Raw genomic sequence first — 21,656 nt, forward strand, 5'->3', positions numbered from 1 at the left:
AAAAGGAAAATAATGGGAAATATAAAACTGAACAAATCAGTAATTTCATAATATATAACTTAAATTATCCTGAATAAACTCGAAATCTGATAAAAAAAAGTATGTACCACATATTTAGTGACTTTAAATAGAATGCAAATAATCCGATTGTACGTATCCTCTAATTCAAAACTAGTTATTACTAGTTACGCCATTGTTTTACCATGCGGTAAACAATTTCCGCGGGTTCCACAATCGGATTATTCGCAAACATGGCGTTTCATACCTATTTTATTTAATACAAATACAACTCTTTAACCTACTCCGAATCCGAAAAACATATTCGTTTCGCTGTAATATCGAGAGGAAGAGAGCACACATAGCATTTATTTTTTTACCTTAACATATAGGAAGTTTAGGTCAGTGTATATAATTGTGTTCGTGAGAAATGCAATTTATCGTGGAAATGTTCGACATCGCTCGATGACAATGTACTATTGGCATGAAAAAAACAACAACACATAGATATTTATACCAGTGATATCAACAGTTGTCGTCTATTCAGAAACTTAAAAATGAATACCAATTAGTGAGTTTAAGCCTTATTATGAGCCCTGTTATAACGCTCAACAATATTGAATCACTTCGCAAGTTTTCAACAATTTAATAAGTACGGCACGGGCCTACGATATTATATTTTATTAACTCCGCTATACCACCTATTCCCGTGTGATTTTAAATTAGAATAATATGATATTTATATCATTATAATTTAAACCCATGTGCTTATAACAAATGTGTTATCATTGGGTTGATAAGTCGGTACTCATATTCTTGTGATCATAATGATTGATCTATATTTTAATCTGTATCACGTGTATACAATGAAGTTGATCCTTTCATTTATGATTACGCATCATCGCGAGGGGTTCTGAACGTAGATTAATGTAATACTTATTTTATTCTATGAAAAACGAACTCTTACTTTAATAGATAAACTTTGGTTATGGTTATACTCCCTTCAATCGATTTTTAACCTACGTTGTCTTTCCTATTTGTAAAGAGCTTCTATTCCGATATATAAACCATCAAGGTATCGATTTTATGGCATTGGTGGTTAAATCCTGTATTATAAACCTGTAAACCTGTAATATGTTATTGCATGTTAACTGAGAAGATTAAGATACATGTTGTGGGGCGGTTATGAGGGTGCTGGGCTTAAAATAAGAGTTCAATGCATGGTCTCTGTTTTCTGAGGGTGTCCGAATTCAGAAAAAATGGAGACTCGTAGAAGTAATACGGCATTTTGTGTTATTGTTATTTTCGTAAGAGAATATTATTCATTTTGTAATTGACGCCAGGCTTGCAATATCGGAAATGAATTAATGGTGGGTATAATGTCTTGTTATCCGCCATCTTTTATGGCAAGACCATATGAAAGTTGGATATGAGTTACTTTGAAAGTTGGATTAATATTATAATTACCTTATCATCAACACAAAATCGGGTCAAACACGTTAAGCTTCGAGACTTTTGTTGTTATCAGCGTCAATCTGATGTGCTGTCAATAAAAAAACCACTGATAGTTTATGTGGGATTTTACTCATAAGAGCCGTAAACAATAGTTATACTATGATCTTGCCTGTTTAACAGTCATGCCATTGTGTACGACCCATTAACATCTCGAATTTCCGTTCATTGAATAAGCCTTTTTAGTTCTTTGATTTTGAACAAAGCAATCACTTGCTTGTGTGACATATTGTCTAAGTATGTTTATTTACACCACTGAATTCTGCCAGGGTCCGGTTTAATGAGAGCGACCATGGTCGGGCGACTATGGTTGTACCAGCGAATAATCGTCGTGCGACGATAATCGGATTTTATGAAGAGCGACGGTCCTCAAGCGACCGCGCGTTGTTCGACATACGGTCGAGCGACCGCAGTCCACCCCTCACACCACGACTGCTCGTCGCTTGACGCTTTGTCAGCACCCAAAACCCGACACTACCAGACAATCTGCGACGTTACCTAGATTGTCTGGGTACCTGTAGGACAATCCCAGACAGTCTGCGACGGTTTCAGAAGGTCTCCCAGACCAGCTGGGCACCTGCAGGAGACTCCTAGACAGTCTGCGACGGTGCCAAAATCATCTGGGCACCTGCAGAAGACATCCAGACAGTCTGCGACGGTGCCAGAGAGTCTTAAGGACAGGCGAGGAACTAACATGAGACTCCCAGACAGTGTGCGACGTTGCCAGTCTCCAAGACCGGCGGCGCACCTGCAGGACACTCCCAGACAGTCTACGATGGTGCCACGACCGTCTGGGCACCTGCGGGAGAATCCCAGACTGTGCCAGACAGTCTCCCAGACCTCCGGAGCACCTGCAAGAGAGTATCAGACAGTCTGCGACGGTGCCAATACCGTCTTGGTACCTGCAGGAGACAGGAGACTCCCAGACGGTTCCAGAGTGTCTCCAAGGCCGGCAGGGCACCTCACATAAATTCCTTTAAGCAAACAGCGCAGACCCTGATGAGACGCCGCATTATGCGGCGTCTCATCTGGGTCTACGCTGTTTGCCAAGGCCTTTTTTCTAGACGCTAAGCATTAATGGGTTAATTTGGACTGAAAATCAAAGCGTTGACTGACGCGCGAAATGTTGATAATATACAAGTCGCGTTCTGAGAAAACCGGGCATATCGCATGTGCGTAAAGTGTCGTCCCAGATTAGCCTGTGCAGTCCGCAGTTCTTCAGGGACGACACTTTCCGCTTTTATGATTTATTTTCGTTTAAATGTTGTCTCTTCTTAGCAAAAATTCAATTTAGGCGAAAAGTGTCGTCTCTTATTAGCCTGTGCGGACTTCACAGGCTAATCTGGGACGACACTTTACACACATGCATTACCGGTATGCCCAGTTTTCTCAGAACACGACGCATATATTGAATTATGCGAACTTCAATCCAGCAATATTGTCATTTGTTCGAACAAACCCCGCCCCGTTAGTTTAAAATTGATTTAAATGTATCTTAATTATCTGGAATGAGGTACTTTAGTAATAGTTAAGACCAATCTTATTCTAAAACAAATGCTGTCGCGTAACGTGTGAAATGTAAACGAATAGTTGGAAAAAACAGAGCAGGGTTAGTTAGGTATTGACACAAAGAAACAGATGGAAAATTGGTAGCAACTACGATCAACGTTTACTAAAAGTAAACAAAACGCATAACTCCTTTATAATCAGGCAATTTAAATGAGGTATTGCTCATGTATTCTTGTACTTCCTCTCACAGACTTGTATTATTTATGTAGATTTATTCAATAACTTTACTGCGTAATGAGCTAATGTCTGTATTATACAATTCAACTTAATCTTCACAAGAATTATACAGAGAGCAATTAAGTGGACAAAAGCAGTTTTCATCACAGGTACCGGTGTTGCTGTTTTGTCCGCCATTGTAAGAATAAGGTTGGGCTTCTTTGAATTGGGAAAAAAACCCGTGTCGTTTTGAATAAAAGTGGGGACAATTAGTGAAAGTTTTTGCTCACAAATGCTTTCAAATTTATGATAATTTAATATGTAACTTTAATATGTGATATGAATAATGTTGGGTACGAAAAAACTTGGGGGAAGGGGGGTACGGGGAAGTAGTACCCGTGGACCTCTCGATAAATTTGAAAGAGTACGGATATAAAGCTGCATTTACCGTTATCAATTGCCCTAGGGTGGTAATGTGGACATGGATGGTCGAGATAGACCGTGTTGTCATAAGAGATGTTCAGTATTAGTTTGAAATCAATTGGTCAATAAATGAAGAAGTTATGTTAAAACAAAATTTTGGGTGGGCGTGTTCGGGCACTATCCGATCCTACACTATTAGAACTAGAACCATGAAAACTTACATACATGGTAGCTTTTAGCATATGTGCGACGGTGCACTATTTGTAATTTGTATATGAACCCTGGGTTAAAAGTTATTATCATGTGAGTTGCATATTAGAATTAAAATGAGTTTTTACCCATTTTACCCATTTATTTACCCTTAAATTTTGACACAGGGGTCAGATAAAAATTCCGTCTTCGTCACCGTCGCACATATGCTCATAGTTACCATGTGTGTAAGTTTCAATGTTCTAGTGCTAATAGTGTAGGAGGAGATAGTGGCCAGGACGGACGGACAGAGAGCGGAGATTAATACAATATCCCCGCGCTTTTAAACGCGTGGGGATACTTATTGTTATCGATCAATTTAAATGTGTAAGGGTTTTCATACAAATTAACCGTTTGAATGAGAACTGCAACTATTATTGATCTCTTTTTCGAGGACTTGTAACCTTTTTGTCTATTTTATATTGATTTCTCTAAGCTAAGAAAATATTTGGTATTGCGTTTACCTTGTGATAAACTTTGAACGCGTGATCTTATGTCATAATTTTGAGATTAACGCTTTATCATGTGCGGTGTATAACTGTATAACTAACACATGTATATGTTCTTCTAGCTATTGTATGTGTGCATCCGATTTTGTCGCAGATTAACTTGACCCTTGAAGTAAAAGAGAGCCACCTTAACAACTCGGCCATCCGTGCTTTTCAGTGAGTGTTGCGTTTTTTACTTGATATAAATAAGCCTCGCATTGTCACAAAATATAATGATAATAACTGAATTTTCCAAATTATTTAATCTTTTCGCGTTTGTAACGCTTTGTAATTTTCCGGTTTTTGAATCTTCAAAAAAATGAATATAATTTTAGAGCATGATTTATGGTCATAATTACTGTTTCCTATAAAACATCATAACATTTTTTGTCAATTTACCAAAACGTGATAATTTCCCTTCAGGGGTGCCTAATTCAAACATTGACACATGAAACGATAGATTTGCGAAGCATATATTATTGATAATATATTTCTTTATTTATTGTTTGCACGTGTATGTGTCCTATAAGTTAAACTGATTACAATGGGTATTTAAAGCAACAGGCATCAACATCATACTACGGTATCTTTAATTTAAGCTTTACCGTGTGATATTATATCTTATTAGTGACACATTAATTACAGCAGAATTTTCAAAATGGCAGACAAACTAGTCATTTATACAGAGCATGCTAGTGAATAATTGCAACAATCATACAAGACACTTAACAACAGCAGACTTTACAAAAAACGATTCAACAACAGTGAACTTGCTTTACTTGATATAAATAAGCCTCGCTTTAACTAAATCTATCAACAACTTTATTTTCGTTAAATGTCACGGTATTTTAAATGAAATCAAATCAATCTTAAGAAGGCCAAACCTGCTACTAAATAAGTCTATTTTACGTATAATAGTTTTTGTTTCTTATTTGTGCACCAATCACTGTCGTATCACGCAACATCAACAATTTACACGGTGCTGAAAACCTTATTTTCTTTCGTTTCTATGGAAAGTTTACCGTTAAAAAATTTGGAAACAAACCAAAAATGTTTGCCCACATAAACATTGATTATGTGTCTCAATCAAGTTTCTTGTATCAAATATTAAATTTCGCAAGATTTTCTAAATCAACTGAATGTTAACATTAACAATAATAAATGTTACATGAAAAATTGAAATATGACAAAATATGGCACACATGTGAAAATAGGTCGATTTTCTCCCCGGTTACGGTTTCTAGATTTTCACTATTTCGTACCGAGGCTAAATAAAATAATATTTTCTTACTCTTATGTTCGGTGGCATTTAGGAGCCATAGTAATTTGTTTTCGCGCCATAGCTATTCCATACGTACGCTATAAATGCTATAACCTTCGCACCCTTTTGCTATATCGTGCGAACGTGATATCTATTAATTGCTCACGCGATAGCTATTAATTAGCAATAGTTATAAATTCAGCCATTATGGCAAATACTGAACAATTGTTCTCAGTGCAGTAGTAAAACAATATTTTACATTTCGATTCATTTTATTTGTCCAATAACTGCGCGAAGACGTAACGCTTTATTTTTTTTTCGATTTCCATCGATGATTACTCATCAGTTAAAATATATTTTCAGTATCAGTGTACGTCTAAAGTGTTCGTGCCCCCTTATGAACAGTAATTTTGTTAAATTTTTAAATGTGTGGCAAACAGGTTCCACAATTTTATTTTTGACACTTTCTTAACACGTACCTTTAAAGAAAGGGTGTAGCCAAAGAAAAATACAAAACTGCTCTTTTGGACAATTTAGAGATGTTTGCTGGGCGATTAAGCATGTAATTCTGAAAAATTGTAATTATGGACTTAATTTTGCAAGTTATAGGAGTTACTTCTAAAATAGATGTATAAATGGTTTTTACATGCAATTGTTTTCTTTTACATTTAGCGATTGCTTTTTAACACCAATCATCCTTAAACGAGTTTTTTTTCAAAATGTTAAAGATAGTTGAAAACAAAATTTTAAAAATGTAAGACTATGATATACTTTATTTCAAATTTAAACATTTGCACCGTAAAATAGTTGACAGAAAGGTTTATCTACAAATCTTTCTAAATGATCATATACGAAGATAACCAAATCAATCAATCCTGTTACGCAGGTATGAATAACTACTATGTTTTACTGCCATATCTTTATAGAATGTCAATATTTGTATTTGACACGCTTTGGATATCACATTGAGATTTAAATCGCTGCTTTGGTTGGAAACCAGATTATTCATTGTGTGATTGTTTGTTTCCAATCTTCTTATATTAAGTTGCAGTTTTGCCTCTGAAAGTAAGAGTTCTTTTTAAATAGTTGTGTTGTTTATTAATGAAAAAGGATACTGCAAACCGTATTGAGAACGCTTGCACAGGGCTCAACATATACCTCAAAACCAACTTGCCCTGTCGGGCAAGTACTTAGAAAATCTACTTGAACATAGAGCCACTTGCTCAAAAATGAAATATCACATTAACTGTAAACCTCATATGTTTTAATAAAGATCAAAATGATACACCGCAAAACTTTATTATTTTTTTCACATTTAACAAAATGATTACAGCAATTTAAGTCTAATTAAAGTCTAAATTTAATGCTCTTCGTTCTTTTTTGCACTTGCCTGGGCGGACAACTAGATTATACAATAACTTGCCCGGACCCAACTTTTACTTGTCAGGCGCAATAGGACAACTGTTAATGTTGATCCCTGTTGCATTTATCATATAACTCGCTCGCATTTATTATATAACTCACTCGTGAAAATTTTGTTTTCTGTCCGATCACTCGTGTATTAAAATCGATGATCTGCCGAAACCGACACCTCGGATATGATAGGGCACTAATATGTGCATTACACAGTGTGTCGCCACCCTGTAGCGGTCATTAAAAGAAGTTTATTTCATGGGCGCCTAAGCTCTCATTTAGCCATGAATAATTGAAAGACTTACGTCTGTAATTAACAACAATAATTAAAGAAAACAACATAAATATATCGAAACAAATCACATAAGAGGTCGGCGCTTGAAACGGCCTCATAAAAAACTTTCCTTAGAGCTGAACAATAGTTTGCACGACTACTTCTTCTTAGTTTAAGTGTTTATTAAAATGTATTTATTCACACAAACGCAAACCAAAATCTATTATGGCATGTATTCTGTTGTTTTGTTTTTTATTAGAAATATATAAAGCAGAGCACGAAAAATAGAGGATGCATTATGTATACAATTGATTTTAAAAACAACAACAATCGCTAGCATGATACAATAGGTTAAGCCGCAATAGCGGACTCATAATCATATCAGTTTGTATAAGCATATATTTCCGGAAGTATCCACAAAACTTTCATATACATGATATTAACTGGTAACGGAGTGTTGAGTAAATATTAAAATCAGTATCAATTATGTACCCTTTTTAACTGTTTAACTTGTCATTATAAGGATAAGGCTCAGGAATACGAACATGTGAAAACCAACCCTTTCATACAATGATAACACTTTACTTAAGAAGAAAGTCGCCCACATACACGCGAAGAAGCTTAATCTTGATACGATATCTGTCTTCGTCTAACTTCTAGATAATCACGTATTGCACACTCATATAGGTTCAATCTATATCGTACCACTTTTATCAAGCTTTCAAAAAGTACTTCATCTCACGGTTTTAGACAACGTTTAATGTCGACCTACGTGGGAATTACTCAAATTTTGTATCGTTAACCAATCGATCAGACGATTAAACTTAAAATCTTTGATCCCAAAGATATTACTTGCTTTTGAAATCACTGTTCACATGAATTCAATATAAAACACGATCAATTCAAACAGCGTTAATAACTGTGAATTAAAAACGTTTGTTAGTCTGTTATTTATATAAAAAAATATACTGTTTCAGTATAGAAAAAATGTGTTATTATAAATCATAGTTATTTTTCAAAAACTTTTGAACACTTCATTGCCCATTGCATTGATAAAAAGAATTGATTATATTCCTCATTTTCTTTGCACAAGCTGTTGTTGCGTATATAATATTGTGTAAAGCTAGCGATCAAGAGGTATTGTGTTCGATATGGGAGGTTTCGTAAGATGTTGTTTTTTTTTCAAACCAAAACAAAGTTCTAGTTCTTGTGACAGGAATTTACAAGATTGAAACAAAGACATACCCGTCGCACGCATATGCATGTGACATAAACTCGAATACATTTCATTTGTTTGCCTTTTTTTAATTACTGTAATCTGGGTTGATAAATCGTCTCTTATCAGATTTACAATTTTTGTTTGAGGCAATTTTTCTTTTGGATTTCTATGATAAAACAATACGCCTATATTTCTTTGATAACGTTGTTATATTTAAATGATGCAATTAAAGTTATTCCGACGGTTGTAAGTACACGGGTCACGGATCAAATGGTATAAGATTCTGATAATTGGTAGGGGGCTTATATTCACGTTTGTTGAACTATAAACTCATTCCATTTTGCTAATGTGAATCACTCTATTGTTAACTGTTTGCTGATAAATTTGAGAACCGGTCCGTCGAACAGATTCATAAAAAAGTAGCATACCGATTTAATTTATCTAACATTAGAACATCTTATTTTATTGATTTCATTTTAAAAACAAGGAATACCTGATTCAAACTATTAATCTGTAAATAGCTTCCAATTCCAATATCCTCATAGATAACAAACTCAATACATCGAGTTGGTTATGCATAGATAACGTTTCTATTTTACTTGACAGATAAGTAGGAATTTCAAGTGTTTTATTTGACACTCTTCATAGATAGACCGGATTATTAACAGTTCAAGCTGGAATTCTTATAATAAATTGGGTGATTATTTGCTTTCATTTGTCGTATATATAATTAGTTTAACTGTTTTAGTAACTGTAAAGGAATTAAAACGTAAAGGCACATAACAATAAACAGAAAACATTATTGCATATTTTACTTTTTACATCAATACTGCAGTCAGCAAAATGGAAGATATTGCAGCTCTTCGTGAATTGGGGCGAGCAATAGAAACGTTGAGGGATCTACCGTCACCACCAAAGGAACTGAAAGTAGTTGAAGCTTTTCGAAACCAACAACGACAGGCAAGTTAACGTCTAACAATCAAACATTCCAGGGGTTTTAACATATTATACAGTTTGCATTGCCATTGTATATTCAGCAATCAGAATTCTTAGTTGAATTCACAATTTCAATACACTTATAATGTGTTTCCGTTTCTAAAGAACTTGTTTATATTTTTAAGAGCTGATTAAATGTATTTAAAGTCCAAATTACTCGATGTTCCAAATAGTAAATTTGGCAACAGGCCTATTCTAAGTGTATTTATGGTGTCAATAAGGGATAACGCATTATGCAATGCAATCTTTAGGTCTTTAATGACGCAGCAAAAGTCCTAGAAAACGTCGGAAAATATGCAGAATCGATCTTGCTAAAGATAGATGAGCTGAAGAAAACGATTTCCCACCAGATTAAAGTCCTTCAACAAGCCATCGAAGACGTAATTAAGTCAATTAAAGGTAATAGCACAATTAAAAAAGAACACTACACGACATATTCTAATTTTTATATCAGCAACAAGCATATTCTTTAATCAAATTTAAATATATACTTCAGTACATTCAACATGGTTGACCACCGATCGTGTAGGTGAGTCATGTACAATAACTAGTTTCTTTAGGAGTAAAATGACAAGTAAAATCTTTAGAAAATGCCTTTTTTTCATTACAAGTAAAATGTGTAGATATTGACTAAACCATAACTAAAGTACAAATCATTCATTCAAATGAAATACTCAGAAACACATCATATTTAAAGATGTTGTTAATGAGTTCAGACTGTTTCGGAAGTACATTTCAGTCGTATGCTGTTTTAATTTAAAAAGCAAAACATTTAATCATTAAGCCTTTGTACTGTTTATGTTAACATAATGTTAAGGCCACTCTTGATTTAACTCTTTATAAATAATAAAAATACTTTTTTCTCAAAATACAATGTTATATTTAAACAAAAAAGCTCTAATCCACCCATCGGGATATTTTGTTACTGAAGTGTGATCTTTTTAATATTGTGTTGTAAGCGTTAAATACACTATTAAACTCATAAAGGACATATATTACACGCACGTAATATTCTTTCTTCATCAATATAGGAAATTCAAATATTTGCAGATCAATATCCCTCATTTCCAATCCGTGATGATCCGAGAATGTTGGTAGAGTATGCACTTGATAAGAAAACAATTGATCAAATGAAAACACTGCGGGCTTTGGAAGAAGCGGCTAAAGACATTTTGCTTGATCGTCTCAACGAATTGATACAGAACACCGAAGATAAGATAAACAAATTAAACAAAAGCATAATCCTAACACAAAATGACTTTGATGATTTAAAAGGTTTGCACTATATACGATTTTAATAATTAACAAAAAATGAGTCTAAATAAAACGAATTTAAAATGTTATTTTATTTTAATTTCGATGCGATTGAATGTTTACAAGTTTGTTGAATGGAAAGTATCTTTCTCGATTTCAGGGTGCCTTGACAGTTGGAAAAATGCAAAGAAAATGAGTCACGCGGCAGAACTAGAACAAAAGCGAATTGACGATGAAAATAGGAAAAAGGTAAGCTTATTTTGATAAATGTAACTCCATCTTTTAGAAAACACATTTACCTTACTTAATAAAAATGTTAGTTGTGTAATTATGATAAGTAATCAATGACGAAGATATGATATTAAATTAAGTTTAAATACTTTATTATCTAATCAGGCGGCAGAAGAGAAAAGAAAGCAATTAGAAGCAGACAGGCAAAAGAGAGAGGAAGAACGAAAACAACGCGAAGAAGAGATTAAAAAGCAACATGAAGAAGAAGAACGAAAAGCAACAGCAGAAAGAGAAAGAATACAATTTGAAAAGGAGTCACAAAGGAAACGAGTAAGCTTGAACTGAAATGTCTAACGTATATCCTATTACTGACGACATCAGAACATACATGTCTTAGCACAAAATACCTTATACAGAACATGCCACAATAATTTATCATCATTATGCGTCATACATTTTTTAAGCAACGATAGAATTAACATGGAAATACCGTGCAAGAAGTTATTGTACCATTCTGTCATTTCAAACGCAATAAAGTATCACCACTGTGTTTATAGCATTGTCTCTAATTACATTTTGCTCTCATTTAACATATATTTGCCAACAAACAGCAACTATCACAAATGTTTTAAGAACATATCGCGTAAGTTTGACGTACCAATAACATAAATTCTGGTTGCAGCTTGAAGAGGAAAAGCGTAAAGCAGAAGAAGAACGTTTGCGTAGGGAAGAAGAGCAAAAACGCGCTGAGGAAGAGCGAAAAGCATTAGAACAAAAGCAACGTATTGAAGAAGAAATAAGACAGCGAGCGGAAGAAGCGCGATTGCGACAAGAAGAATTACATAGACAAAGGGAAGAGGAAGAAGACAGGAAAAAGGTATTATCATATAAAATTTAAGTAAATGCAAAAATATTAAACATAACACTTCCGTTAAAATAAACGATGCTATGTATTTGGCTTGAAACGTGTGTTTCAACATGAAGACAATATTTGTAACAAAATATTATGTAAAAGTGATGTCTTTTTTTACATAAAAAGAAAGCTGAAGAGGAAAGGATTCGCATCAAGAAAGAAAGAGAGATGAAAAGAGAAGAGGCGAGGCAACTTAGACTGAAAGAAGAGGCGGAACGGGAAAAGAAACGAAAGGAAGAGGAAGAGAGAGCACAGCGGTTGAATCCGAACAACTGGAAACCAATAATGTATGTTGTATTTTTTTATTAAGTGAACTTAAAAAAAACGATACTGATCTCAACCCTGTAGCACTAAATGATATCATTATTTTGATAAACTAGATTTGAGCGACCGTGTGATGAAGTCGATGGGAGACGACCGTATCACGAGGGCCTATGCTGTATGGTTGCGTCTCCCTCGGATGAAATACAACAAGACAGTGTACAGTGTACAGCGTCTGACGAGATTGATGACATCATAGAAACTTTAGACGAAGACGAGAGGCCTGCAAGTTCACTTATTAAAGTTCAAACAACATCACATTCGGTTTCAACCGAGGTGATGCAATATGTATATTTTATTATTTCAGTTGTTTATTAAATATATAATACATATAAAACAATATTTCCACACAAACAAGAACGCGTTTCTATTAAAATCAATTGAACTTGTCTTTATGTATTACGTCTGGAAATTTTCTTGAACTAAACATATTAAAACCAGAAAAACACTATAAGCCTATTAGGATTCGTATTAAAAAGCAATAATGTCTATTGTTAACATATGCATCATGTCAAACATGTTTTGAAATTGATCACTGTGTTAGTGTGTTACAATAATTATATACACGTATGCCGATATATGTACCAACAAAATTATACCGTATTGTTTTAAATAAATCCCATTTTTGAACGTGAAGCTTTTTATCTAGAACTCTTACATAATTAATGCAAAATGTTGATAGTCGCTTGTATAAAACATAACTTATCGTACATGAGTATATGTTATAAATGTCCAATTAAAAAAATCACATAAAACTCTTACAGTGTCCATCACGGATATATTTACCGCACAATCCCGTTTCGAGTGCATCTGAAGAACTCGTAATCAAATACTCCATCAACGGCAGTGACTGGCTAACATCTGAAGTTATTAGACCAACACAATTAATTGAAGATAACGAGGTACATATGTAACACATTTCTTAAGTTGCTATAAGATTAAGATTCACTTGAACACTTGTTACAAAAAGATACATATTAGGTGTAATTTCTTCTTGATTAGTACCATCAAGATTTCAACATGGCTTGTGAAACGAATGTTATAATTAGGTTTAAAATGTTAAATACGTGCTACGTGCATCAATTAGTTCACTGTGTTCAAGGAGTTCTCTACATCAAACCTTATTGGGGTTGAAGCAAACGATTTCGACATGCTGAAGATCCTAGTTGTATCGAGACCAAAAAGTCAGAATGTGATAATAGATAAAGCTGGCCTTACCGTTACTTCGACTACTGACAAAAATGTGAAACTCTTTACTCCAAGAGATGCATTTTCTACAAGAACGAACGTCCGACTATCTGTAAGAAATCAATTTGAAACAAGCTTAAACAGAAATATTTATTTACGACAACATGAATGCAATACATTGTTGTTGAACTGAATACTGATGCTCAGATATAATATATTTATATAACGTTTTTATTGTTCAGGTAATAAATAAAACACTAGATGCGGACGTAAGTACAGTAGATTCTGATCTTATTTCTCAAGTCATTTCTCTGGGACCAATGATAACTATTGTATGTGACAAAGCCCCGACAAAAGACCTTGAAGTCGATATTGCCAGGCCAGCATCTGAGCCTGGTAAGTATACGTTTTCAATGACATATGTTAATATTTTGTTAAAAAACCTATATTCATAAAAGTGGTGTACGTTGTTTATCTTACAACCGTATTTATAATGTTACGTTAATAAATTGGTAACACTTGAGGTATTGTATTAGAATATAAAAACATGCCAACTTTTAAAGGTTTTATTGTATGATGATAGGGTTCCGTCAGCGAGGCACACGTCATCATCTTATAATGTCCCGAGGTAAAGTGTGGTCTTTTGCCGAACGAGAATACAAAGACACCAGCAATATTGTCATTTCAGTGAAACTTCCAGCAAACAGAGAAAGATATACGTACGTATGTGCATAAGCTCGTATTAATAATTCAAGTAATAATCGCCTAATCCGTTCAAGGCAAATACAAAAAGTCATTCCGATCTACATTTCATACTATTTTGACAGATAAAAAAAAATAAACCGTAGCTGTCTAGGTCCTAAAGTAATATAATAAAAAGGGCTTTAAAAAGACGTATTTTATTTTCACAGATTTTTCATAGTATGACTTCTTATTGTAACATTGAATTTAAAGAAGATACATGTATATTTAGTTTGGCATGAAAATGACCGTCTGATATAGGGTAACTTTTATGCTAAGTTTTATTGAGTTCCTTCAATTAATTGACAATAAGAGCTTTAGAACGAATTATTATTTTATTAAATGCGTTGGTTTTTAAATTGACCTTTAAGTATGAATATGATTTTTTACGTAGGTCTCTTTGTTTAACACCCACTAGAAACAAAGGTCCCGAAAACGAAATGTAAAAAGCCACCTGTTAATGAAGAGGTTGGGACAGCAGTGTTAATTATCAGCTCAAGATTTAATGTCGAATTCCCTTTACAATTTTTCCCGACCAAATTGGACTCTTTTATATAAGTATTTAGTGTTCATTTATATGTTAAAATATAGGCTCTGCTTCAGTGAAATCATTATCTATATGTTTAGTAAAATATATACGGTAATACATCAATATGTTGAAAGATCATTGAGCATAAATTGAAGACCGTCTTGAAAATGATAATATTATGATACTATATAACAAGAGCTGTGCTTGTGAAACACAATGCACCCTACTGCGCCTTGAAGCGATATATTTAACCTTTGTCATTGAAGGATGACCTTGACCTTTCACCATTCAAAATGTGCAGCTCCATGAGATACACATGCATGCCAAATATGACGTTGCTTTCATCAATATTGCAAAAGTTATGACCAAGGTTTTGTGGCAGAAACACACATACAATGACAAACAGACAGACAGACCAAAACACAATACCCCTGATCGTTCGATCCGGGGGCATAATAACACCTTTCATTGTATGATCTTTTGAGTTTTTCTTCCGATTAGATTTGTCTACACTTTTACAAAGTTTGTAGATTTTAACATAACATTAATTTATTTTGCAATTATTTTGAGTGTTTTGTTATTTTGAGCGTAGGTTTATTGGAAAAGAATGAACGTCATCTCTAAACTTACAACATAATAACATATTTTTAAATCTCATCGTAAGAAAACATGTTTATTTTTATAACGATTAAACATGGCGATATGATATTTATCAAGTCACACATTCTTATGTGGCTAATGTGCCTTTTAATATTTGGCGCTCAAGAGCAATTTCAATTTCAATATCATATGCTTGAATAGTGTAAGAATTCGTTTGAGAATGTAAAATATTTTAACGGTACACGTTTAAATAAGCATTGGCATATTTATTATGGTATACCCTGTTCATTTCAAATTTAATATTTTGAAGGATTGTGGAGGTAGAGCTCCCTTCTACGTCCCCGAAGGAAAACGCACTGAAGTTAGCCCAATCCTATCATACCCAAAGTCTCAAAACACGTGTACACGTTGTATTGAGACAACACGCAAAGAATCCTCAGAATGCCAAGATTGTAGTCGTGCAACCAAATGCCTTGAATGCGCAACTTCAACGACTAAGCGATGATGGTTTTACACTTGGTAAGTGTTTCAAATGACAGCTTCAATAACATTCATTCAATTAAGATCGTGAGTGTTCAATCTGTTTATGTAAACATTATACACGACTAACGACAAAATCAAACCATTCACGTGTGTAGAAACTGGTTACTTAGTTTTGAACTTAACACGGAAACAAGATTATCTTATAAATAGGTATATTCGAAAATGAATAGAAAGTTGAACCCAACTTAAGGTTCGGAAAATGCCATATGGTCACACATATGTATAATACTTATCAAATTATATTTTGACACTTTTTCTATAAACAACGCATTTTGTTATTGAAATCTGGTTCCTAGGAACCGCTTTTAAAACATTTAATGTTACTTAAAACCTTTGCTTGAAGACATTGTGAGTTTTATATAAAACCAAATTTAATAACTAAGTATATGATGTACACGAATTTTAATGAACCGTGTGTATTATGGGTATACGTTTGTATTATCATAGTTTGCACACGTTTCATACAATAAAAGTGTTCCAAAAACATAATGCTATTTAAGTGGTTATTGCTGAATAAACACTTTTCCGAAAGATCAGTTAAATATTGTTAAGAACGATTTTACTACATATTCAATTGCATATCATTGCTGTCATTGGTTTCTTGTTTTGAATAAACGATTGAAATATGTTTCTTTATCCCTGGATTTAATATTTCGTATGCGAGCATTTCAATGCATGTATGCTTATAAATAGACTCAATATTACAAACTAAAGAAATAAAGTAACACAGGGCGTTTTGGTCCATAAAAGTATTTTTCTGCGGTCAGACATAAACGAAGTATTGAATTGGATATTATACTTTGCTTTAATCATCAACATTGTAGGACAAGATGACTATAGTATTCTTAGTTTGAGAGAAGGACAGCGTCTGTATTTGTCAAGTCGGGGAAATGTAAAAATTTCAGATGTCGACAATGGGACAGTAAGTTGAGTTTTTTTATAATCAAATTTATAACTTTTCATTACGATTATCCACTTTAACGTGGACATATTTGTTTATGAGCTTAGTATCTATACACGTCGTATAAAAAAATCACGTGCAGAAGTGTGCAATACATTTTCTTATTCGAACGTGTATTGTGTGTCTAGTATGTGCCTAGTATTGCCATTATGTTGTTTTGAAGTTGATCATATTCCAATAACAGTGACATCGGTTTGACTGACCAGGACTTTCAACGTGTGAATATAGTAAACACTGCACGTGCATTGTATACCATTCAATCTTGTAGGTATCGTTTACGTTCTATAAGTACATGAACGAAATAAATAAAAACGTGAAGCTTCAAGCAAAAGATATCTACCTGCAAAGGGATCTTCAAGAGTACAACGGACTCCTTCAGTTTACTGTTGACAACGGCACTGAACATCCTGAGGAAAAAATTGAGTTTACAGTCCATCTACCAAAGGTTCTGAGAATTATATGATCGAAATTGATTTACTCATGATACTTATTTATTTAAACCAACTATATTTAGACTTTATGTAAGTACCTTCAAGCCCTAGTTTTTTTAACGTAATCCTCAACAATTAGAAAGTCCAATCCATCTACATATCTTATATAAACGATACGATGTAAACACGTTGTAAAACAAACATGTTTCATTACAATTGCATTGCACAAATCATGAATAGGGATTTATTGTGTGAACGAAGCGAACTAAGTCTTTTATTAAGCATGTCTGACCATGAAGTGAATGAAGTGTTTGTGTGTGTTTCTGTATGTTGTACCCCATTTGTCTACTCTCGAACAGGTTGATGCTCCTAGAGGTCAAAGAGAAGTGCATAGAATTCGATTCCCATATTATTGTAAGACAAGCTTAACTTAGTTTCGCATTATGTATTATTTGTTCTCGTACTGAACTTCTAGCTAGAATATACGTCATATTGACTCTTGCCATATTACACAACTAAGTTTTAAAGGTTACTAAGTTAATTGATATAAACATAATTATTGTAAGACCGTTTTTCAAAGTTAATGTCTACCCAGGGTGAACTGTAATGACCTTTATCAAAAGCTTATAAAATATTGGAGAAATATTTTACGAGTTTACCCGAACGTTTAAGTCCTGACACTTCATTGGCTGATTTGAAAGAAATCCCCCAAAATAGCGGCTAACTCCTTGCGTCAATTTCTAGATGAATCAGTACTGTGCATTTTTCAGTATAAGGCAACCCAGTGTATTCTGTGAAAATGAATAAACGACACATAGACACATAAATGTAGTTTGGAAAATTATATTATACGTATTTAATTCCATATCACAGAATGTACTTGTCAGAATCTCAGAATTTGCTGACACTACATAATATAAGGATCAGTAAATCGCCAATTGAAACCAATTTTGGGCTATCGATAAAAGACTTTATGCTTATATCAGAGCTATGCTTTAAAGATATAAAATATCATGAACACTTATCGATGTTGAAATACGGTTTATAAATGATATGTGTATCAATGACTTGTGATTTTATCAGTTCTAAGGAAATAAATGGATGAATTACATATCGGTGAATGCCATATATTTGCAGTGTGAAAACAAAACTACCGAACCAGTGTCCTGAAAGAGAATAGATACGAGAAAAATCGTTATATTATTTAAGTACACACATGCAACGTTTCTATACAAATGCACGAGTATTTGACACATGTTTTTATTTACTTTATAGACACAGGGATGTTATACACAAATCAAATAAATATTGATTAGTGTACTTACATGAGATATACCATTATACATCCGTGTATGCAATACACTTACAAGTTATATAAGTAATTGCTAAACGGTTGATTAAAGAAAAACAATTGGTGCAATTTAAAAATACTAAGCTTTTCATTAAACTTCATGTTATTATAAAGTATTTAATTGATTAATCTCTTATTTTTACAACTAATGCCTTTCTATGTTACAAGATATGTCTTGTTAAATAATTATTGGCATTTTTATGGTATACGTATCTGCCGTAATTTCCCTCAGCTGATTAAGCAATCGTTAGGTAGATTAATGCAAAATGTCACTGTTTGAATCTTATCGACTTCAATATTGCTTTTCTATTCTAGTGACAAGCCTTGCTGGATATTTGTCGAAATGCATCTGCGACAAACAAACCGAAATTTGGCGGGACATTGTTGGTTGTTTTATCGATAAAACTCAGCTCCAGTCCTTGGTCCGCGTTGCTAAAGGAAGGGTACTGGAAGTCGATCAGCGTACGTTGTGTAGAAATGTTCTCCATGACTGGATGAAACAGACCTCGAAACAAGATGACAAGGTATCGTATAAATTAAAGATAATATAAAGTCAAAACATTGCAGGTGTATATGAATCAATTACTGAACATAAAATTACATTTACATTTATGTAAATATATTTTTGACGTATACATTAAAGATAATATGAATTCACAACATTACAGGTGTATATAAATCAATTACTGAACATAAAATGACGTTGACATGACTGTAAAGATAATTTTTGACGATCGTAATTTACTCAACGATGGCACTTCTTTACATATTTGAATGCTGTTTTGAATAACGTACGCATTAACAACGTTTTTAACGAATTATCTTTGTAAACAGGTTCAGATTATTCTTGAGAGTCTGTACTCCCATCATCATACTGACATTTATGAGAATTGTAAACAGTTCGTTCGGTACCAAAAAGGTAATAACCAATTATAATTTCATTAATCGCTTAAATTCACTTTTCAACACAACATTAGTGTAAGTGTTCTTACCCGATGTGGTTTATGGATCTGTAACTTAAAAGAAATTCAGTGATTTAAAATAGCAAATGTATCTTAAATTTTACTCCACGTACTTATGGATGAAACAGAGTTTATTAAAGCTGGACATCGTACACGCATTCTGATGTAAAGTTCAAAACTTTATAATTCATGATCCTTTGCGCTTCGCCCGTTTACAATTTTGACGTTGGAATTAAGGAAGTAGTTTATAATCAAACCATTTGTACCAAGATTGGTTACAGCGCTGACTTGTTGTTATTTTGTATTTGCATCATTAACCGATACACAAAGTTTGTTACGGGTTGGAGTTTGTATATTTGGAACTAGCGCATCACACATGTGTTTTATAATTTTCTTTTTACATGAAAACTTCGTATTATAGGGTGTTTAGGTCGTGAATTTGGATTTGAGGAAGCAATGATACTTTTTACTGTAAACAATGCAGTTTAATATTTCATTTAAAAGTATCTTTGATATAGGACCCATAAAGTATTTCTTGACAAGTATGAGTATATTTAATGTACATAAAAGTATTGTGCAATGTACCATTTATTTTAATGGTAATAAATAATTTTCCTCCTTCTCAAGGGACAATGACGGACAAAGCACTTGCAGCCATTGCACCGTCTGTTACAATGTCACCCGACGAATTGGCGTCTGTTCTTAGCATTCAACCGGAGATGTTGCAGGCCATTAAAGCAGACTACACGGGAGTTGAACTGATTGTGCAACTATTGACAGAATGGAGAGAATCGGACGATGCCATTAATCTTGGTGAAGATGCTTTAGAAGAGCTCCAAAAGCTTATTTTAAAGTAAACACAATTGCATTGCGTCTAGTAAAGCACGCAATATAATGCTTGAGAATGTAAACTTAGAAGACTGGTGTGTGTTTGTAGCATTATGTATATGACATTTTGTGGGTTTCGTCTTGATTTAACAGTTTTCTTAACTTATTTAGTCTGTTGTTATATTCATTATTAACAAATAAATCTAACAATTTACAAACGGTTTTTATTGCGTTAAATTATAGATAATAGTTTCGAAATTGTAGAATATATTAATAAAATATTTATCAATATATTTCGAATTAACCCATTTATGCCTAGCGTCTAGAAAAAAAGGCCTTGGCAAACAGCGTAGACCTAGATGAGACGCCGCATAATGCGGCGCCTCATCAGGGTCTGCGCTGTTTGCTTAAAGGAATTTCTGTAAGAAATAATCTACATTTAGAAAAAAATATATAGACATCCCTAATTTTGTAAATAAATTGAACCAATTGAGAAAGATGGGAGAGTCCACTGGGCATAAATGCGTTAATTTATTGTGTTATTGTGCACATTTTACTAAATGTGTATGGTACATTGTTATTAACTTTTATGAACATAATAGCTGAAATAAAAAGTTATTTAATTTAAATATCTCCTTGCTGCAAATGCCTGCTTAAACCCAATGTTTATGTCTCAAGATATGTAATAAGTCAGTGCATTACTCTGTAATTTTGTTTTTCATTATAATATTTCTTTAATGATGCTTTACAGTATGAAACACAAATTTTGTATATGTGACTTTTTCCCATTTGAAATCAAATTATGCTGATAAGTATTGTAGTATTGTGTATATTGTAGTTGTTTTAATATACTTAAAGGTGAAATACTTGATGTGTTTTGTGTAATTGTACGAAATGATTAATTAATGAATCTGTAATTTAGATTCATTTGAAAACGACACAGGTACATAACGCATGCACAATGTACAACATTATACACAATGGTAATTAATGATAATTAATATAAATTCTGATCTTAGAATGTTGGTCACAATCAAGGTAATTGAGAAAGTTACGTTATTTACATTTTCAGAAGTCTCTCTATCGAAAATATAAGAACTTTTTTTTCATTATGTTTCTATTTAAGATGAAAGCGGCGAATTAAAGATAACCCATTTAAATATTAAAGGCATCTCATTATAAATGATATTGTAAATAACTTAATAAAACTATATTGAAATCAACTTTCAATTGTCCAATACATGAA

At 33.3% G+C, this 21,656-nt stretch overlaps 1 protein-coding gene across 2 annotated transcripts in view; it reads left to right on the top strand.

Moving 5' to 3' along the window:
• LOC127833883 (reticulocyte-binding protein homolog 2a-like) overlaps positions 1–21,656 on the top strand; it is a 70,338-nt gene that overhangs the window by 48,152 nt on the left and 530 nt on the right. Inside the window, exons 1-20 of one of the 2 annotated variants that reach the window (XM_052359378.1) lie at positions 9,111–9,258; positions 9,397–9,521; positions 9,809–9,956; positions 10,608–10,832; positions 10,972–11,060; positions 11,208–11,372; positions 11,725–11,919; positions 12,082–12,242; positions 12,336–12,552; positions 13,041–13,178; positions 13,379–13,576; positions 13,707–13,860; positions 14,048–14,183; positions 15,645–15,853; positions 16,702–16,799; positions 17,107–17,283; positions 17,629–17,683; positions 18,936–19,144; positions 19,455–19,539; positions 20,210–21,656. The exon at positions 20,210–21,656 is cut by the window's right edge and continues 530 nt beyond it. In XM_052359378.1, the coding sequence (XP_052215338.1) occupies positions 9,405–9,521; positions 9,809–9,956; positions 10,608–10,832; positions 10,972–11,060; positions 11,208–11,372; positions 11,725–11,919; positions 12,082–12,242; positions 12,336–12,552; positions 13,041–13,178; positions 13,379–13,576; positions 13,707–13,860; positions 14,048–14,183; positions 15,645–15,853; positions 16,702–16,799; positions 17,107–17,283; positions 17,629–17,683; positions 18,936–19,144; positions 19,455–19,539; positions 20,210–20,439 (3,006 nt within the window). In that variant the 5' untranslated portion in view covers positions 9,111–9,258; positions 9,397–9,404 and the 3' untranslated portion in view covers positions 20,440–21,656. Of the gene's footprint in view, positions 1–9,110; positions 9,259–9,396; positions 9,522–9,808; positions 9,957–10,607; positions 10,833–10,971; positions 11,061–11,207; positions 11,373–11,724; positions 11,920–12,081; positions 12,243–12,335; positions 12,553–13,040; positions 13,179–13,378; positions 13,577–13,706; positions 13,861–14,047; positions 14,184–15,644; positions 15,854–16,701; positions 16,800–17,106; positions 17,284–17,628; positions 17,684–18,935; positions 19,145–19,454; positions 19,540–20,209 lie in introns of those variants that run through there. The other variant, XM_052359379.1, reaches the window with a different exon arrangement.

Source organism: Dreissena polymorpha, chromosome 6 (assembly GCF_020536995.1).
Source record: "Dreissena polymorpha isolate Duluth1 chromosome 6, UMN_Dpol_1.0, whole genome shotgun sequence".
In the NCBI taxonomy this organism is placed as follows: Eukaryota; Metazoa; Mollusca; class Bivalvia; order Myida; family Dreissenidae; genus Dreissena; species Dreissena polymorpha.